The 16,164-nt window shown below is 36.2% G+C and overlaps 1 protein-coding gene across 4 annotated transcripts in view; it reads left to right on the top strand.

Annotated features, from left to right (window-relative positions):
- The window catches only part of ARNT (aryl hydrocarbon receptor nuclear translocator), a 114,966-nt gene that overhangs the window by 75,564 nt on the left and 23,238 nt on the right, over positions 1-16,164 (top strand). For 2 of the 4 annotated variants that reach the window (XM_037003213.2, XM_037003214.2), the window contains exons 2-5: positions 4,026-4,137; positions 6,769-6,813; positions 12,569-12,613; positions 15,058-15,102. In XM_037003213.2, the coding sequence (XP_036859108.1) occupies positions 4,026-4,137; positions 6,769-6,813; positions 12,569-12,613; positions 15,058-15,102 (247 nt within the window). The remainder of the gene's footprint in view (positions 1-4,025; positions 4,138-6,768; positions 6,814-12,568; positions 12,614-15,057; positions 15,103-16,164) is intronic. The other 2 variants (XM_037003215.2, XM_037003216.2) reach the window with 1 other exon arrangement.

The following is a 16,164-nucleotide window of genomic DNA, read 5'->3' as shown; positions in this document are numbered from 1 at the left end:
CGTAATTGGTTTGTTTAACTTTTGTGTTTCTTCCTTGGTCAGTCTTGGGAGGTTGTATTTTTCTAAGAAGTTGTCCATTTCTTCTAGGTTTTCCAGCTTGTTGGCATGTAGGTTTTCATAGTAGTCTTTAATAATTCTTTGTATTTCTGTGGAGTCTGTCATGATTTTTCCATTCTCATTTCTGATTATGTTGATTTGTGTTGATTCTCTTTTTCTCTTAATAAGTTTGGCTAGAGGCTTAATTATTTTGTTTATTTTCTCAAAGAACCAGCTCTTGGTTTCATTGATTTTTGCTATTGTTTTATTCTTCTCAATTTTGTTTATTTCTTCTCTGATCTTTGTTATGTCCCTCCTTCTGCTGACTTTAGGCCTCATTTGTTCTTCTTTTTCCAGTTTTGATAATTGTGATGTTAGACTATTCATTTGGGATTGTTCTTCCTTCAAGTGTGCCTGGATCGCTATATACTTGCCTCTTAAGACTCCTTTCACTGTGTCCCCCAGAAGTTGGGGCTTTGTGTTGTTGTTGTCATTTGTTTCTATATATTCCTTGATCTCTATTTTGATTTGTTCGTTGATCCATTGATTATTTAGAAGCATGTTGTTAAGCCTCCATGTGTTTGTGAGCCTTTTTGTTTTCTTTGTAGAATTTATTTCTAGTTTTATACCTTTGTGGTCTGAAAAATTGGTTGGTAGAATTTCAATATTTTGGATTTTGCTGAGGCTCTTTTTGTGGGCTAGTATGTGGTCTATTCTGGAGAATATTCCATGTGCAGTTGAGAAGAATGTATTTCCTGTTGCTTTTGGATGTAGAGTTCTATAGATGTCTATTAGGTCCATCTGTACTAGTGTGTTGTTCAGTGCCTCTGTGTCCTTACTAATTTTCTGCCTGGTGGATCTATCCTTTGGGGTGAGTGGTGTGTTGAAGTCTCCTAAAATGAATGCATTGCCGTCTATTTCCCCCTTTACTTCTGTTAGTATTTGTTTCACATATGTTGGTGCTCCTGTGTTGGGTGCATATATATTTAGAATGGTTATATCCTCTTGTTGGACTGAGCCTTTTATCGTTATGTAGTGTCCTTCCTTATCTCTTGTTACTTTCTTTGTTTTGAAGTCTATTTTGTCTGATATTAGTACTGCAACCCCTGCTTTCTTCTTGCTGTTATTTGCCTGAAATATGTTTTTCCATCCCTTTACTTTTAGTCTGTGAATATCTTTGGGTTTGAGGTGAGTTTCTTGTAAGTAGCATATAGATGGGTCTTGCTTTTTTATCCATTCTATTTCTCTGTGTCTTTTGATTGGTGCATTTAGTCCATTTACATTTAGGGTGACTATTGAGAGATATGTACTTATTGCCATTGCAGGCTTTAAATTCGTGGTTACCAAAGGTTCAGTGTTAGCCTCTTTAGTATCTTACTGCCTAACTTAGCTTACTTATTTAGCTGTTATATACACTGTCTGGAGATTTTTTTCTTCTCTCCCTTCTTATTCCTCCTCCTCCATTCTTCATATGTTGGGTGTTTTGTTCTGTGCTCTTTTTAGCAGTGCTCCCATCTAGAGCAGGCCCTGTAAGATGCCCTGTAGAGGTGGTTTGTGGGAAGCAAATTCCCTCAACTTTCGCCTCTCAGGAATTTGTTTGATCCTGTCATCATACTTAAATGATAGTCGTGCTGAATACAGTATCCTTGGTTCACGGCCCTTCTGTTTCATTGTATTAAATATATCATGCCATTCTCTTCTGGCCTGTAGTGTTTCTGTCGAGAAGTCTGATGTTAGCTTGATCGGTTTTCCTTTAAAGGTGACCTTTTTCTCTCTAGCTGCCTTTAAAACTCTTTCCTTGTCCTTGATCCTTGCCATTTTAATTATTATGTGTCTCGGTGTTGTCCTCCTTGGATCCTTTCTGTTGGAGGTTCTGTGTATTTCCGTGGTCTATTCGATTATTTCCTTCCCCAGTTTGGGGAAGTTTTCAGCAATTGTTTCTTCAAACACACTTTCTATCCCTTTTCCTCTCTCTTATTATTCTGGTACCCCTATAATACAGATGTTGTTACTTCTGGATTGGTCTCAGTTCTCTTAGTATTGTTTCTTTCCTGGAGATCCTTTTATCTCTCTCTATGTCAGCTTCTATACCTTCCTGTTCTCTGGTTTCTATTCCTTCAATGGCCTCTTGCATCTTATCCATTCTGCTTATAAATCCTTCCAGGGTTTGTTTCACTTCTGTTATCTCCTTCCTGACATCTGTGATCTCCCTCTGGACTTCATCCCATTGCTATTGCATTTTTCTCTGCATCTCTGTCAGTATGTTCATGATTTTTATTTTGAATTATTTGTCAGGAAGACTGGTTAGGTCTGTCTCCTCAGGTGTTGACTCTGTGATCTTTGTCTGCCTGAATTTTTGCCTTTTCATGGTGATAGATATAGTTTGCAGAGCTGTTATGAATGACGGCTTGAAAAGCTTTCCTCCATGTTGGTTTGTGGCCTTCCTCTCCTGGGAGAATAGTGACCTGTAGTAGCTTGTGCTGGGAAGTTGTGCACAGACAGGGTTTCTGCTTCCTGCCCCACTGCTATGGAGTTTATGTCCGCTGTTGCTGTGGCCGTGGCCTGGCTCCGGCCGCTGCTCCAAAATGGTGGCACCCCATTGGAGGGGGAGTGGCCGGGAAGCTATTTATCTCCGTAACGGGCCTACATGCTCCCTGGTGTCTTGGGGGTTTGAGTGCCCAGAAACCCCAGATTCCCTGTCTCTCGACTACGTGTCCTCCCCTGCCCCTTTTAGACTTCCAAAAAGCACTCTCCAAACCAAAACAACAACTGCAACAACAAAAAAGAAAAAAAAAAGAAGAGCGCATGATTTTCTTTGTCCTCAGGCGCTGGTCGCAGGCACCCGCTCACCGGTCTTGCTCTCCTGTTTCCCTAGTATTGTTTTTCCTGTCCCTTTAAGACTTCCAAAAAGCACTTGCCAAAAAAAAAAAAAAAAAAAATTAAAAGAGGAAAAAAAACCTGGCCGCTCCCATTTCTTTGTTGTCGGGCATCGGCCTCAGCCACCCACCCGCTGGTCCTGCCTCCCTGTTTCCCTAGTATCCAGGACCCCACACATCCTCTGTGTCTGCGCTGTGGTCCGGATTGCTGGGGCTGGGTGCTCAGCATTCCTGGGCTCCTTCTCTCTCCCTGCTGACTCCTCTCCTCCTGCCGGGAGCTGCGGGGAGGGGCATTCGGGTCCGGCCCGGCTGGGGCTTGTATCTTACCCCCTTCGCGAAGTGCTGAGTTCTCGCAGGTGTGGATGTGGTCTGGATGTTGTCCTGTGTCCTCTGGTCTCTATTTTAGGAAGAGCTGTCTTTGTTATATTTTCATAGATATATGTGGTTTGGGGAGGAGATTTCTGCTGCTCTACTCACACCGCCATCTTGGCTCCGCCCCTCCAGGATTCCATTTTTTATTAAGAAAATATTTGTCTGTTTTTTCTTTGAGAGAGGTATGTAATCTGAGGGAAAAAATACAAGATAACGTGAGCTCAGCTGTTAACCATGGTTACTTCTGAGGGGTGAGATTGAATTGGAAGGAGAGGGGAGGGGACTAGGGGGCATAAAAGGGAGCCATAACAAGGAACTTACTCTGTATCAATTTTTTTGAATATTGGAAATCAGGTGATTTTCATTTTTTGCCTTTTCTGTGTTTTCCAAATTAATAAAAGGAGCTCATTTACATGTATTTGTTGTATGAGTGAAATATATAAAGCAGTTTTTTGTGTGCTTAAATTCATATTATGTCACTATTAGTAGTTTTTAAAAAGTGCATTCTTCAGAATATAGTACTCCCTCTTCTGAACTCTCTGAAGTGGGGGGAACTGAAGTAACAGGGAAATCTTTCACTGATGTAAAATTCAAGAGGAACAATCTGCTTATCAGCATCTGGGTTTTCTGGGAAGCTACTGAGATTTTATCCATAGCTTAATTTAAGCTTTTCTTCTAGCCACTTGATGATGATAAACAAGGACCATCTTTTTAAAATGTATTTCCATTTTTTTCTAATAGAAAGGACATCAGATGTACCATCCCTGGGGCCAGCCATTGTCTCTGGAAACCCTGGGCCTGGAATTCAAGGTGGAGGAGTCATGGTCCAGAGGTCTCTTAAGCGACGACCAGGGTAAGTCTGGGTGGATGTCTCGCCTGTAAACCAGCCTGATTTAGTTAGTTGCTGAGCCCCCTTGGCTGTTCCTCTCTGCTTCAGCTGATTTCTTACATCATACTACTGTCAGATAACTCTTTTTAGAATTTTTTAAAAATATAGAATTGATGTTTTTATCTAAGTTTCTTATAAATAGTATTTTTTTTAACCAAAAATCTTTGCAAGGTAAAAGATTATGGCTAAGCCCAGAGATTTTACTCTTGCTGAGAAAACCTCACTGTTTTCATGAAGTTTAGTGTCTGTATTTTCAAATCTTTTTGGTTGGCTTTTTACTTTTCTGAATTTAGAGAATGTTGAACTCTAGAATATTTCTCCTCTAAGTGATTGATATGTTGCTTGGTTTGGAATGCAGAGTCCATTCAGTTCTAAAAGTATTAAATGCCTTGTTAGTGTAAGGCTGATTGCTAGTAAAATACAAAGATAAATAAGACACAATTGTTGTCTTTTAGTTGTTTATCTGACAGGGATAATCATTACACGCATTAATTTAGTACATGACAGAATATGCCAAATGACTAAGAAAGGACCAAGTACAGTGCTGTGTATTTCAGTGTATGGAAACCATAATTGGTTGGTAAGATTGGGAAAGGCTTAGAAAGGCCTGGAAGAGTGGATAATATTTTATCCTTTTTTTTTGTATTAAATTTCCCTTTTTTCCCTTTCAGAATGATGTAGTCAATATTTTAGCTCATCTTTAAATTTCATCCCACCAGTAGTAATGCAATAGTGAACCCTGGGTAAAAGTGGTAACATGAGGAACACATTAAGACTTGCTATGTCTTTAAAGAGTTTTACACATTTTAACTCATTTACTGAGGAATAGGGTGAATAAATAACTTACCCAAGGTTCTACAGCCAGTAAGTGGAAGATCTGTATGAACCTTGGGAGGTTAACTTTAGAGTGTATTCTCTTAAACACAGTTTTACAGTAATATATATAATAGCAAACAATTAGAAGCAATTCAAATTCAAAATTACGGGATAGATTGAATAAGTTACAGTACGGCTATTAGAAGTGACAAATATGTATCAGTACAGAGAAATGTTCATAATAATGAGAGAAGAGGTTACAGTATATGTAATATTCTATTATATCAGAAAATGTGTGATGTGTACATAGCAAAGAAACTGAAAGGATGCTCATTAAATTTCTAGGTGATGGGATTATAGGAGACTAATTAAAAAAAATTATTTCCAGATTTTCTGAAATGAATGTGTATTATTGGTAATCAGGAATGTATACACTTTAAAAGAGGTAACACACTTTCTCTTAAAGAAAGATTGGAAAAGATAGAAAGTTAAAAAGAATAAAATAGCAATAACCCTACTTACCCAAAGTTATTTCTCATCAGTTTTTTAGAGTAATTCTTTAATTCTTTATTATATATGTAGGTCTTTTTTCATAGTTATAAATATATAATTATATAGTTTACATTGCCTGGTCTTTTCATCTAAATTTATATATTGACTTTTTTTTTCATTTTGTTACATATTCTGTATAAATTTCAATAGTTACATAAAAGAATATATTTAATTCCTATTTGGGAACATTTATGTCATTTTGAAGATTTTACTGTTATATGTAATACTCAGTGAACATCTTTGTACATAAATTTTTCTCTTTTGAATTATTTCTTTAGGACAGATTCTTAGAAATGGAGTTATTGGGTAAAAGCAGGTAGATTTTGACAGGTGATCAGAGGCTGCAGGGAGGAAGAGGAATGAACACTTTCAGGACTGATGTTGTATACTTTATATCTAACCTATCTACAGGCCCATAATACCAGGTCATTGCACTGTTAGAGATTCCAAGAGTGATCACGGGATGGTAACATGAGTAATGTTTAGTTTAATAGAATAGAATTAAATTAATAATTGAGATTAATAGGAGATTGGCCTACATTGTTATTTAAATCTTCCTTAATCCCCTGAAATGAAAGTCACCTCTGTTTTCACTATACATCTATACAATATTGATTGTGCTCCTTTCATGGCACTCTCCCATTCTCATTTGTTTTATATTTGTATCTGTCTAGCAAAGACTCCCTTGAGGACAAATTCTTGTTTTCACCTCATCTAGCACAGTATCTTGAAGATACATATATTATGCGCTTACTAGATGAATGATGGAAAGCAGCATTGTTTAACAACCTTTTGAGGTCTTAAATCACTCCTTTATATAACTTCACTGTTTTGAAAGATGTTTCAGGAAGCTGGTAACATTGTAGAACAGGCTGTAGAAATGAAAATTGAACCTGAGTTATTCATATTAATTTTTTCTTGTCCTTCTTGAGTGGATTCCTGCTCCTTGTTGAGAGATTATTCTCTGATGTAAAATTTTGGCAAATAAGGACTTTTACCCTAGGAAAATGTAAGGTAGCCATAGTTATGCTTTTGATTGCCCAGTTTCTTTGCCTAGTTTGGTACAGTGAGAAAGAGGTAACATATCTTTCTTTGACTTCTGTCTACTTCCTCTTTCCTTCTTTTATTTGGATGTGTGTTCAGGTAGCTTGTGGATTGACAATTTTTAATTTCTTCATGTTCTGTATCATCAGTAGGCTTACAGTATTTATTGTTGGCTTTCCCCAGATTGGATTTTGATGATGATGGAGAAGGGAACAGTAAATTTTTGAGGTAAGATTTTGAAAACTTTTTCTAGATTTCTGATATTAATAATTAGGTCATGTAATGTTTTCATCCTTAAGCCTAAGGAGAGTGCTCTGTCCTAAAACTGAATTTTCCTGTTATATTATGTCTCATAAAAATTCCAAGCATTCTGCTAATAGCTCCAGAAAAAGGATCTCAGGGAGGAGAGGGCAGAGAATTTATAAGACCTTCTGTATCAGTTATCCACTGCTGTGTGGCTTAAAAACTATAACTTACTATTTCTCACAATTCTGTGTATTAGCAGGGTGGTAATTCTGCTGATTTTGCCTATTAGTCACTCATAAGACTGCATTCATATGGTCAGTTAGGAACTGGAATCAGCTAACATGGCTGGGTGTCTCTTTCTTTGTGGTCTTTTATCTTTAAGGAGGCCAAACTGGGTTTCTTTATGTAATGATGGCTGCAATCCAAAGGGCAAGTAACAGTCTTACGTGCTTATCAAGCCTCTGCTTTGTATTGACATTTGCAGATGTCCTGTTGGCGAAAGCAAGTCACATGTCCAAGTCCTGAGTCAGTGTGGGAGGGGGCTACACAGAGGGTGGATCCGTAAGGTGTAATGTGTTGGGGAGTCATTAATGTACTATTCTTTCATACCCCTTCATACCTGTTGACTTTTCCTATAGAGTAGGAATTGGCATTTTTATCCTGTAGTAATGAATTTCTGGAACACTGAAAATGGACTTTTAAATATATTTAAAATATATTTAAATATATTGGAGTTTTTTTTACTGGAGGGATATGTTTATTCTTGCTGAAAACCAATTTTTTGGCTTTGTTTTTAAGTACGGAAAGCAATGAGAGTCAAAGAAAGGAAAATAACCTTGACTGCAACCTATGTTTTTTCTTTCCAAAGTTGAAACTATTACCTAGGTAGAATCTACATTGCAGAGTAACAAATACTTGAGAAATAAAGGAGCCTTATTTTTTAAAATTATTTTATTATGTGAATGCCCCGATTTCATTTGTTTTATCAACTAAACTTTTATAAGTAATAAAAATGTATTTTATTGCAAAATTTTTAAACAGTACAAAGTTTTGTATAGTGAAAGTACATCTTCCTTTCACTTAAGATCTTCAGGACCCTTCCCTTTAGACAACTACAGTTTCTGGTTTATTGAGTATCCTTCCAGAAATATTCAATGCGTATGTAGGTGTATTTAAATGTTTATGTGTGCACATACACACACTTATAATTTCCTCAGTTTTTGTTGTTACAAAGGATGTACATATTTAAGTTGCTTATCATTGTTTAGTTTAATAATGCTTAGTTCAGTCAGTGACATACTTTTATTTACTTCTTTTTTTCATAATGTTTGAAGTTAGGCTTGTATTTCTAGCTCCTGAATAGTTGAGGGACCATGCAAGATGCCCTTGAAAATGACAGCTGTGGCTTGCCCACCATGAAGAGATAGTTGCAAATTATTGGAGCAAATAATTCTCCAAGAGAGCTCTTGAGACTTAATGAGTATCAATAAATGTGAAGGGGGAAGAGATTTCAAATTCTGGAAAGGGTAGACTTTTTAAACAGTTCCGTTGGGAAGTCCTCCAATTGGGAATCCTTAATTATAATGATAGGTACTACTAGTGGAACTGTGTTGTGCATATGAATGGGATAAGAGTAACAACTAATTTTATTTATACCTATCAACTCTAGCCCTGAGTAATTTCCTCCATTGCCACAAAATCTAGTACTCACAAACTATATACAAATCCATAAAAGTTCATTTGTCCTTTTTCCAGCCATAAAAAAAGACTGTCACAATTCATCCTATCAAGTGGATCATTATGCCCAAGAGAGGCATCACCAAATTTCTTTATATAACTATCAGTACATTTTTTTTCTGAATAATTGGGATTTTCCATTCTGGTCAATGAGTTGAAAGCCTTATTTGCATTCTGTCTGTGAATCAATACTAAATCTTGTTGGTGGATGCTACTTTGGACAGTTGTAATTTATTCTATTCATTGCTTTGTTCAAACGTCATTGGTTATATACCCCAGACAACATTTATAAAACAGTTTTTAGGAATATCAAGTATTTGAAACTCAAGGTACAATATCAATACTAGTATCTAGAATAGTGGATTTAATTGAATACATGTACAAATCCACCTGGGGTCTTGATAAGATGAGGATCTATTTCATAAGGGGCAGAAGGGCACAGGATCTGCTTTCTCACTAGATTCCTGGGAACAGCTGTTGCTTCTTGCTGCTGACCATGCTGAGTAGTAAGTATCTAGAAGACTCATTCTTGAGATTCAAAGTTAGCGTGTAAATTATATGTCTTTTTTTTAGTTTGGGGCCCTTGTTTTCATTAGGAGTTTGTAGGGTCTCATTTGTAGCATATTTTGTGTCCTAGAAACATCGCTTGTCCATGAGCTGAAATTCTACTGTATGCCCATGTTTGTCATCATTCTACTTCTGCTTTCCCGTTATTTTCAAAAGCTTTAAAAATTCTGGGGGGCACATTAGTTGAGGATTTATAGTCTGTGAAGAAAGAGTATATAAATTCTGGCTCTAATTTAAAAACTAGTTAAACTGCAAATTTTGTGAGACTTGCCTATCTCCAAAAACCACTTTCTGCCTTAAGTTGATAAACCTTTGCTATGTGATAGCCTGTGGCAATGCAAGGACGAAAATTTAGATCATCCACACAATAGAGTAGTGTTTTTAGAGTTGGGTTTTCCTACCTCAGTACATTCTTCTTTGTGGTTTCTGTAGTAGCAAACAGGATTTAGTAGCTTATTAAGTAGAAGTTGTTGGGATGAATGGATTGTGTTTCCTTGATCAAAGAGGTAAAGTGTGCATAGTTCAAATCATAATTTAAAACTATCTTTGAAAAACTTCTGCACATTAAAGCAAACAAACGGTGAAAAGGTAACCCATGGAGTGGGAGAAAATATTTGCAGTTCATATGTCTGATAAGGGTTAATATCTATAATGTATGAAGAACTACAGCTCCATACCAAAAAACCCAATTAAAAGATGGGCAAAGACAAGAACAAAGCCACAGACCAGTGGAACAGAATAGAGACTCCAGACATTAACCCACACATATATGGCCAATTAATATTTGATAAAGGAGCCATGGACATACAATGGGGAAATGACAGTCTCTTCAACACATGGTGCTGGCAAAACTGGAGAGCTACATGTAAGAGAATGAAACTGGATCACTGTCTAACCCCATACACAAATGTAAACTCCAAATGGATCAAAGACCTGAATGTAAGTCATGAAACCATAAAACTCTTAGAAAAAAACATAGGAAAAAATCTCATGGACATAAACATGAGTGACTTCTTCATGAACAGTTCTCCCCAGGCAAGGGAAACAAAGGCAAAAATGAACAAGTGGGACTATATCAAGCTAAAAAGCTTCTGTACAGCAAAGGACACCATCAATAGAAGAAAAAGGTATCCTACAGTATGGGATAATATATTCATAAATGACAGATCCGATAAAGGATTGACATCCAAAATATATAAAGAGCTCACACACCTCAAAAACAAAAAATAAATAATCCAATTAAAAAATGGGCAGAGGAGCAGAATAGACAGGTCTCTAAAGAAGAAATCCAGATGGCCAACAGGCACATGAAAAGATGCTCCATATCGCTAATCATCAGAGAAATGCAAATTAAAATCACAATGAGATATCACCTCACACCAGTAAGGATCACCATCATCGAAAAGACAAAGAACAACAAATGTTGGCGAGGTTGTGGAGAAAGGGGAACCCTCCTACACTGCTGGTGGGAATGTAAACTAGTTCAACCATTGTGGAAAGCAGTATGGAGGTTCCTCAGAATGCTCAAAATAGAAATACCATTTGACCCAGGAATTCCACTTCTAGGAATTTACCCTAAGAATGCAGCACTCCAGTTTGAAAAAGACAGATGCACCCCTATGTTTATCGCTGCTCTGTTTACAATAGCCAAGATATGGAAGCAACCTAAATGTCCATCAGTAGATGAATGGATAAAGAAGATGTGGTACATATACACAATGGAATATTATGCAGCAATAAGAAAAAAACAGATCCTACCATTTGCAACAACATGGATGGAGCTAGAGGGTATTATGCTCAGTGAAATAAGCCAAGCGGAGAAGGACAAGTACCAAATGATTTCACTCATATGTGGAGCATAAGAACAAAGGAAAACTGAAGGAACAAAACAGCAACAGAATCACAGAACCCAAGAATGGACTAATAGTTACCAAAGGGAAAGGGACTGGGGACAATGTGTGAGAAGGGAGGGATAAGGGCAGGGAAAAAGAAAGAGGGCATTACGATTAGCACGTATAGCGCATGGGGGGCATGGGGAGGGCTGCACAACACAGAGAAGACAAGTAGTGATTTTACAGCATCTTACTATGCAGATGGACAGTGACTGTGAAGGGGTATGTGCGGGGGACTTGGTGAAGGGGGAAACCTAGTAAACATAATGTTCTTTCTGTAATTGTAGATTAATGATACCGAAATAAAAAAAAAAGATGGGCAAAGGACTTGATCAGACATTCTTCAAAGAAGATATGCAAATGAACAAAAAGAATATGAAGAGGTGTTTAGCATCAGTAATTATTATAGAAAAACACATTGAAACTATAGTGAGGTGCTGTAGTTGAAACTATTATAAGTAGTTATACTATAATTGAAACTATTATAAGGTGCTGAAATATAGCATCTCATTCCTATTAGGATGACCACCATAAAAAAAAATAGAAAATAACAACCAGGAGGGGGAGAGCTGGAATTAATAGGCATTGTTGGTGGGAATGTGAAATGGTATAGTCTATATGGAAAACAGTATGAAGGTTCCTCCAAAAATTAAAAACAATTGCCATGTGTTCCAGCAATACCACTTCTGGTTATATATCCAAAAAATTGAAAGTAGGATCTTGGAGACATATTTGCATGCTCATGCTTATTGCCCCATTTTTCATAATAACCAAGAGATGGAAGCAACCCAAATATTCATTGACAGTGATTACCTAAAGAAAATGTAGTATATATTTCAGTGGAGTATTATTCAGCTTTAATAAAGAAGGAAATCTAGTCACATGCTACAATGTGGATAAACCTTGAGGCTGTTATACTAAGGAGATTAGCTGGTCACAAGAAGACAAACACTGTGTGATTCTACTTGTATGATGTATCTAAAATAGTCAAAATTGGAGAGACAGAGAGTAGAATGATGGTTGCCAGGAGCCTCGGGGGTAGAATTCGAGGATATGGAATGGGAAGAAGGTATTCAGTGTTTCAGTTTTGCATGATGAGAAAATTATAAAGATCTGTTGCACAGCAATATGAATAGTTAGCTCTGCTGAACTGTACATTTAAAAATGGTTAAGTTAGTGAATTTTATGTTAATGTGGTTTTCTGTAATTAAAACCAAAACCAACAACAGAACTATTCCTAACCTCAAGAGTGGTACTGACCAGGACAGTCAGCTGTGCCTCCACGAGATTATCATCTTTTTTTTGGAGTGTCTGATAAAAGTAAAGGAGACATCAGAAACCTGATAAATAATTGGCATGGGTTTTAAGTTCTGTGGGATGCTGTTGTCTCCCTTGCTTTGTGATGTTTTTCCATTGGCTTTTTTTCTGTTGAATATTTTTCCCTCTTTTTAAAGTTCTGAAAACTTTTAAAACACACACATCAGAGTGTGATGTATATAACAAGTGAAATGCTTAGGACTAATCCTTTTTATCTCCTTCAGGTGTGATGATGACCAGATGTCTAATGATAAGGAGCGGTTTGCCAGGTAAGAGCATCTTGGTCTATGTTGTGGGACCAGACAGTTCAAGCATACTGAGTTTTAATTTTATCTCAGAATTGATTCCTCTGTCCAGTCTCTTTCTTATTCTGAAAGCTGTTGAAACTTGGCATGATAATTATTACTTATGTTCTGGTAACTTGACTTCAAACTGTGGCTTCAAACTAATGGTATCTTGTACATGGTATTTTTTATGTGTGTGGTAGGTAGCTATAGAGTATGCTTGCTGGGTATCCACAAGAACACAAGCAATAAGGATTTCTTGGTTGCATTTATTAATTTGGTCTATAAAATCTGTACAGATAAATGGTTTTATTCTTTTAAAAATGACAACAGAAACAACTTTTGTGGAGATGAGTTTTGATTAAATTTGTTTAAATTATCTGTCAAGATTATGAAAAAGTTTGCTTTCTATTAAATCCTCAACTCAAATATTAGTTTTATTTTTAGAAAGTTCATTCTATATATTATTAAGCATTAATTATTTGTTTTTTAAATATTGGGTTTATAGCTACCTCAGAAACATGAATACAACCCAGTGCTTAACTGAGCACTTATTATTTATTCATTGATGATGCTGTTGGTCTTGGGAACTTACTTTGCAAACCACTGATGTAGAGAACTAAGAAATGTCAATCAGAATAGTTTAAAATTACTCTGAAGCAGAATGATGCCATCATAGGCTTTGAATGAGAGGGTAATATATAAAATGCATATGAGATTATTTTTTCTCTAGTAGCAGTTATATATGATTGATGAAAGAGAAGCAATATAGACAGGGAAGTAGATAGGAGGCTATTGATAAGAGCTATAAAATCATAAGGGCCTGGACTAGAGTGATGGCAATGGAAATAGCAAAGGAGTGAATTGAAGAGGGTTTTGAAGAATTTGTTTATCAAAATAGATATTTGTAAACACTTTAGGATGTGAATGACCTCTAAAATGAGAAGTTAATCATAGATATTTGGGAAATAGTCAAGCCATTGACTGAAATTCCAAAAAGCTGTGGAAATATGACCTAACTATTTTAGTCTTCATTTGTTTTGCTTAATGTGAATATTTATGCATTCATTTATCTCATTCAGAAACATTGGAGTAGATAAGGGATTATGTATCTAAAGTAAGAGTTGTAGTAATGGGAATTTAAGATAACTTTCTTCCAAACACCAGAATTCGTTCCATTAAGATAAGATTTGTTAAAGCTAGTTCACCTCACATTCTCTTTGGGAATTCATTAGAAAAAAGCTAGATATGTATTAATTTTTTCAACTTTTTGAAAAAGTGATTTGTAGTTTGTTAAGAAACTATAATAATAACCTGATGGACATGAAACTTCAAGTTACTTAATATCACTTAGTTATCTTTCTTTTCCCTACTCTTGCTTTCCTGTCCATATACATAAATTTTCTCATGGTTCTCATTATTACTATGTTATTTTTGAGTCTCTCTTTTTTCCTTTTTTTTAAATATAAATTTTCCCATATATTGATAAAGTCATTGTATCTGTAATTTTTAATAGTCTTTCAACATGTTACTATGTTATATTTAGACATTTTACTTGGGGCTTCTTCCACTATTTGTATGTATATTTGAAATGGAATTAATACTGATACACTGACCTACCAACACATTTGTGTTTCTTCAGTAGATACCAACCTTTACAGTATTTTGGTTTTTCAGAGAAACTTAACGGTAATCCTGTGTAGTCCACTTCAGGGGAGGAGAAATTGGTACTGGGGATCCAGCAGTGTTGTGGCTTTATTGAAGAAAAATGATAAAGTGATTGAATAGAAATTTACTACTTTGGGATCAAATCAGTGATAGGGGGTATGCTGCGAACCTGGCTCTTGTTTTTTTATTTATATAATTTCTTCAGTGAAATCTGGTTGGTTATTTTGTCTGTGAGTGCATGTGTGCATACCTATGTGTTATAGAGAGATTTTGTCATCAGTTGTTTGATACTCTTATAGTGATTTGCTTTTTGATTTTTTTAATTATAGAATAGTATATGTCGTTATCATGTTGTTTCCATATTGGGAGCCGTGTGTAAAAATGGTATTCTCTTGTTTGGTTTTTGTTCGAACTGTATATCCTTGGTCTCTAAAATGATTGATTGGCAAAATGCTATCTGTGTTCAGATTATGTTAATTTGTAATGAATACTGGCCTTGCTTTTATGTTGACCTTTGTCCTATAAGTTACTTTTTCTTTATCCTAACAGTTGGCTTTGTAGAGTTACAGGCAAGGTTCCTGTCCATATTTCCATTTCCCCTCCTTTTCTCTGCATCTATTTTGTTCTATATCCTTTTCCTTTCCCTTCTTTCCTTTCTTCTTTCCCTTCCTGCCCTCTCCTCTTCTTTCTCTCTCCCTCCTCCCTCCTTCCTTCTTTCTTTTTATTTTAATTTTAGCTTAGTTCATTAATTCTGTTTTTAGGTCGGATGATGAGCAGAGCTCTGCGGATAAAGAGAGACTTGCCAGGTAGGAGAACAGAGTCTTTTAGCATGATGAAGCAGATGGTGCTGCTTTTTCTATCCTTTTTCTTACTCTGCTCTTTTTTCCCCTTTCTCTTTGTGTTTTTCCTTATCCTTGGCAAAAGAGGACAAGGTTTTTTAGAAGTTTATTTGTAACAGAATCTCTGGCTTCCCCCATCAGAAAGTGAGTGAGTTGAGGGACCTTAGGAATTTAAGATACTGCTATTAGTTTTATAGTTTTTTCTTTTCCTTTTTATTTCAGTACTAAGTTTCATAGAATAAAAAACTTTAGAAACAAATGGTTGGTACTCTAGCAGGAATATACTCCTTTATCAGAAAACTAATAAATATGTCTGTTTGCAATTAGTTCCTGAGCTGAGGCTTCAGTATTTTACTCCACACCTTTCTAGAAAACTTACCCTTTCCAGATTCACAGCCTAGACTACTGTGTCACAGGTATACTGGTATTGCTTCAGTGATTGAATCTTTTGTGGCTTCCCAGAAAAGTTTTAGCAGCTTTGATGTATGTGGCTGTTTAAAAGATCAACCTTCTGGACTTCAATCAGAAACCTGTCAGTTACTAGGAAGATGGGTGCTTTAAGTTTGAGAGTAGAATTGTATGTTTCTCAGGCAAAGTAACTAAATATAGACCTATGTGATGAGAGTTTTTTGCCGATTGGAAAGGAGACTCTGAGTTCTCTTTGGAGACTATTGTCAATGTAGAAATACTGTGAAAGAATGTGCCCATATTTTTCTGTTTTCTGGTCTCTGTGATTTGGGACAACTCAGTAGAAGATAAATCATTGATGTCAACACCAATTTCACTTCTTTTCCTCCTCTTTCAGCTGGGTCACAAGCTCCTTTTGCTTCCATTTTAACACCCTTACTAATTCTTTCACTCTTTAGAAAACTGACCTGGCATGGTATGGTGGGAAGAGCATTACATTCATTGGGAATGAGGGCAGCCCTTGGAAAGTCACATCATTAACTGATTGACCTTAGTTTGCTCTTCTCATAAAAAAGAGATTTATGGTACATTAGTTGTTTTCTCTTTTGCTTTGTCAAAGAA

This window comes from Manis javanica, chromosome 4, assembly GCF_040802235.1.
Source record: "Manis javanica isolate MJ-LG chromosome 4, MJ_LKY, whole genome shotgun sequence".
NCBI lineage: Eukaryota > Metazoa > Chordata > Mammalia > Pholidota > Manidae > Manis > Manis javanica.
This window is presented reverse-complemented; position numbering and strand designations above follow the sequence as displayed.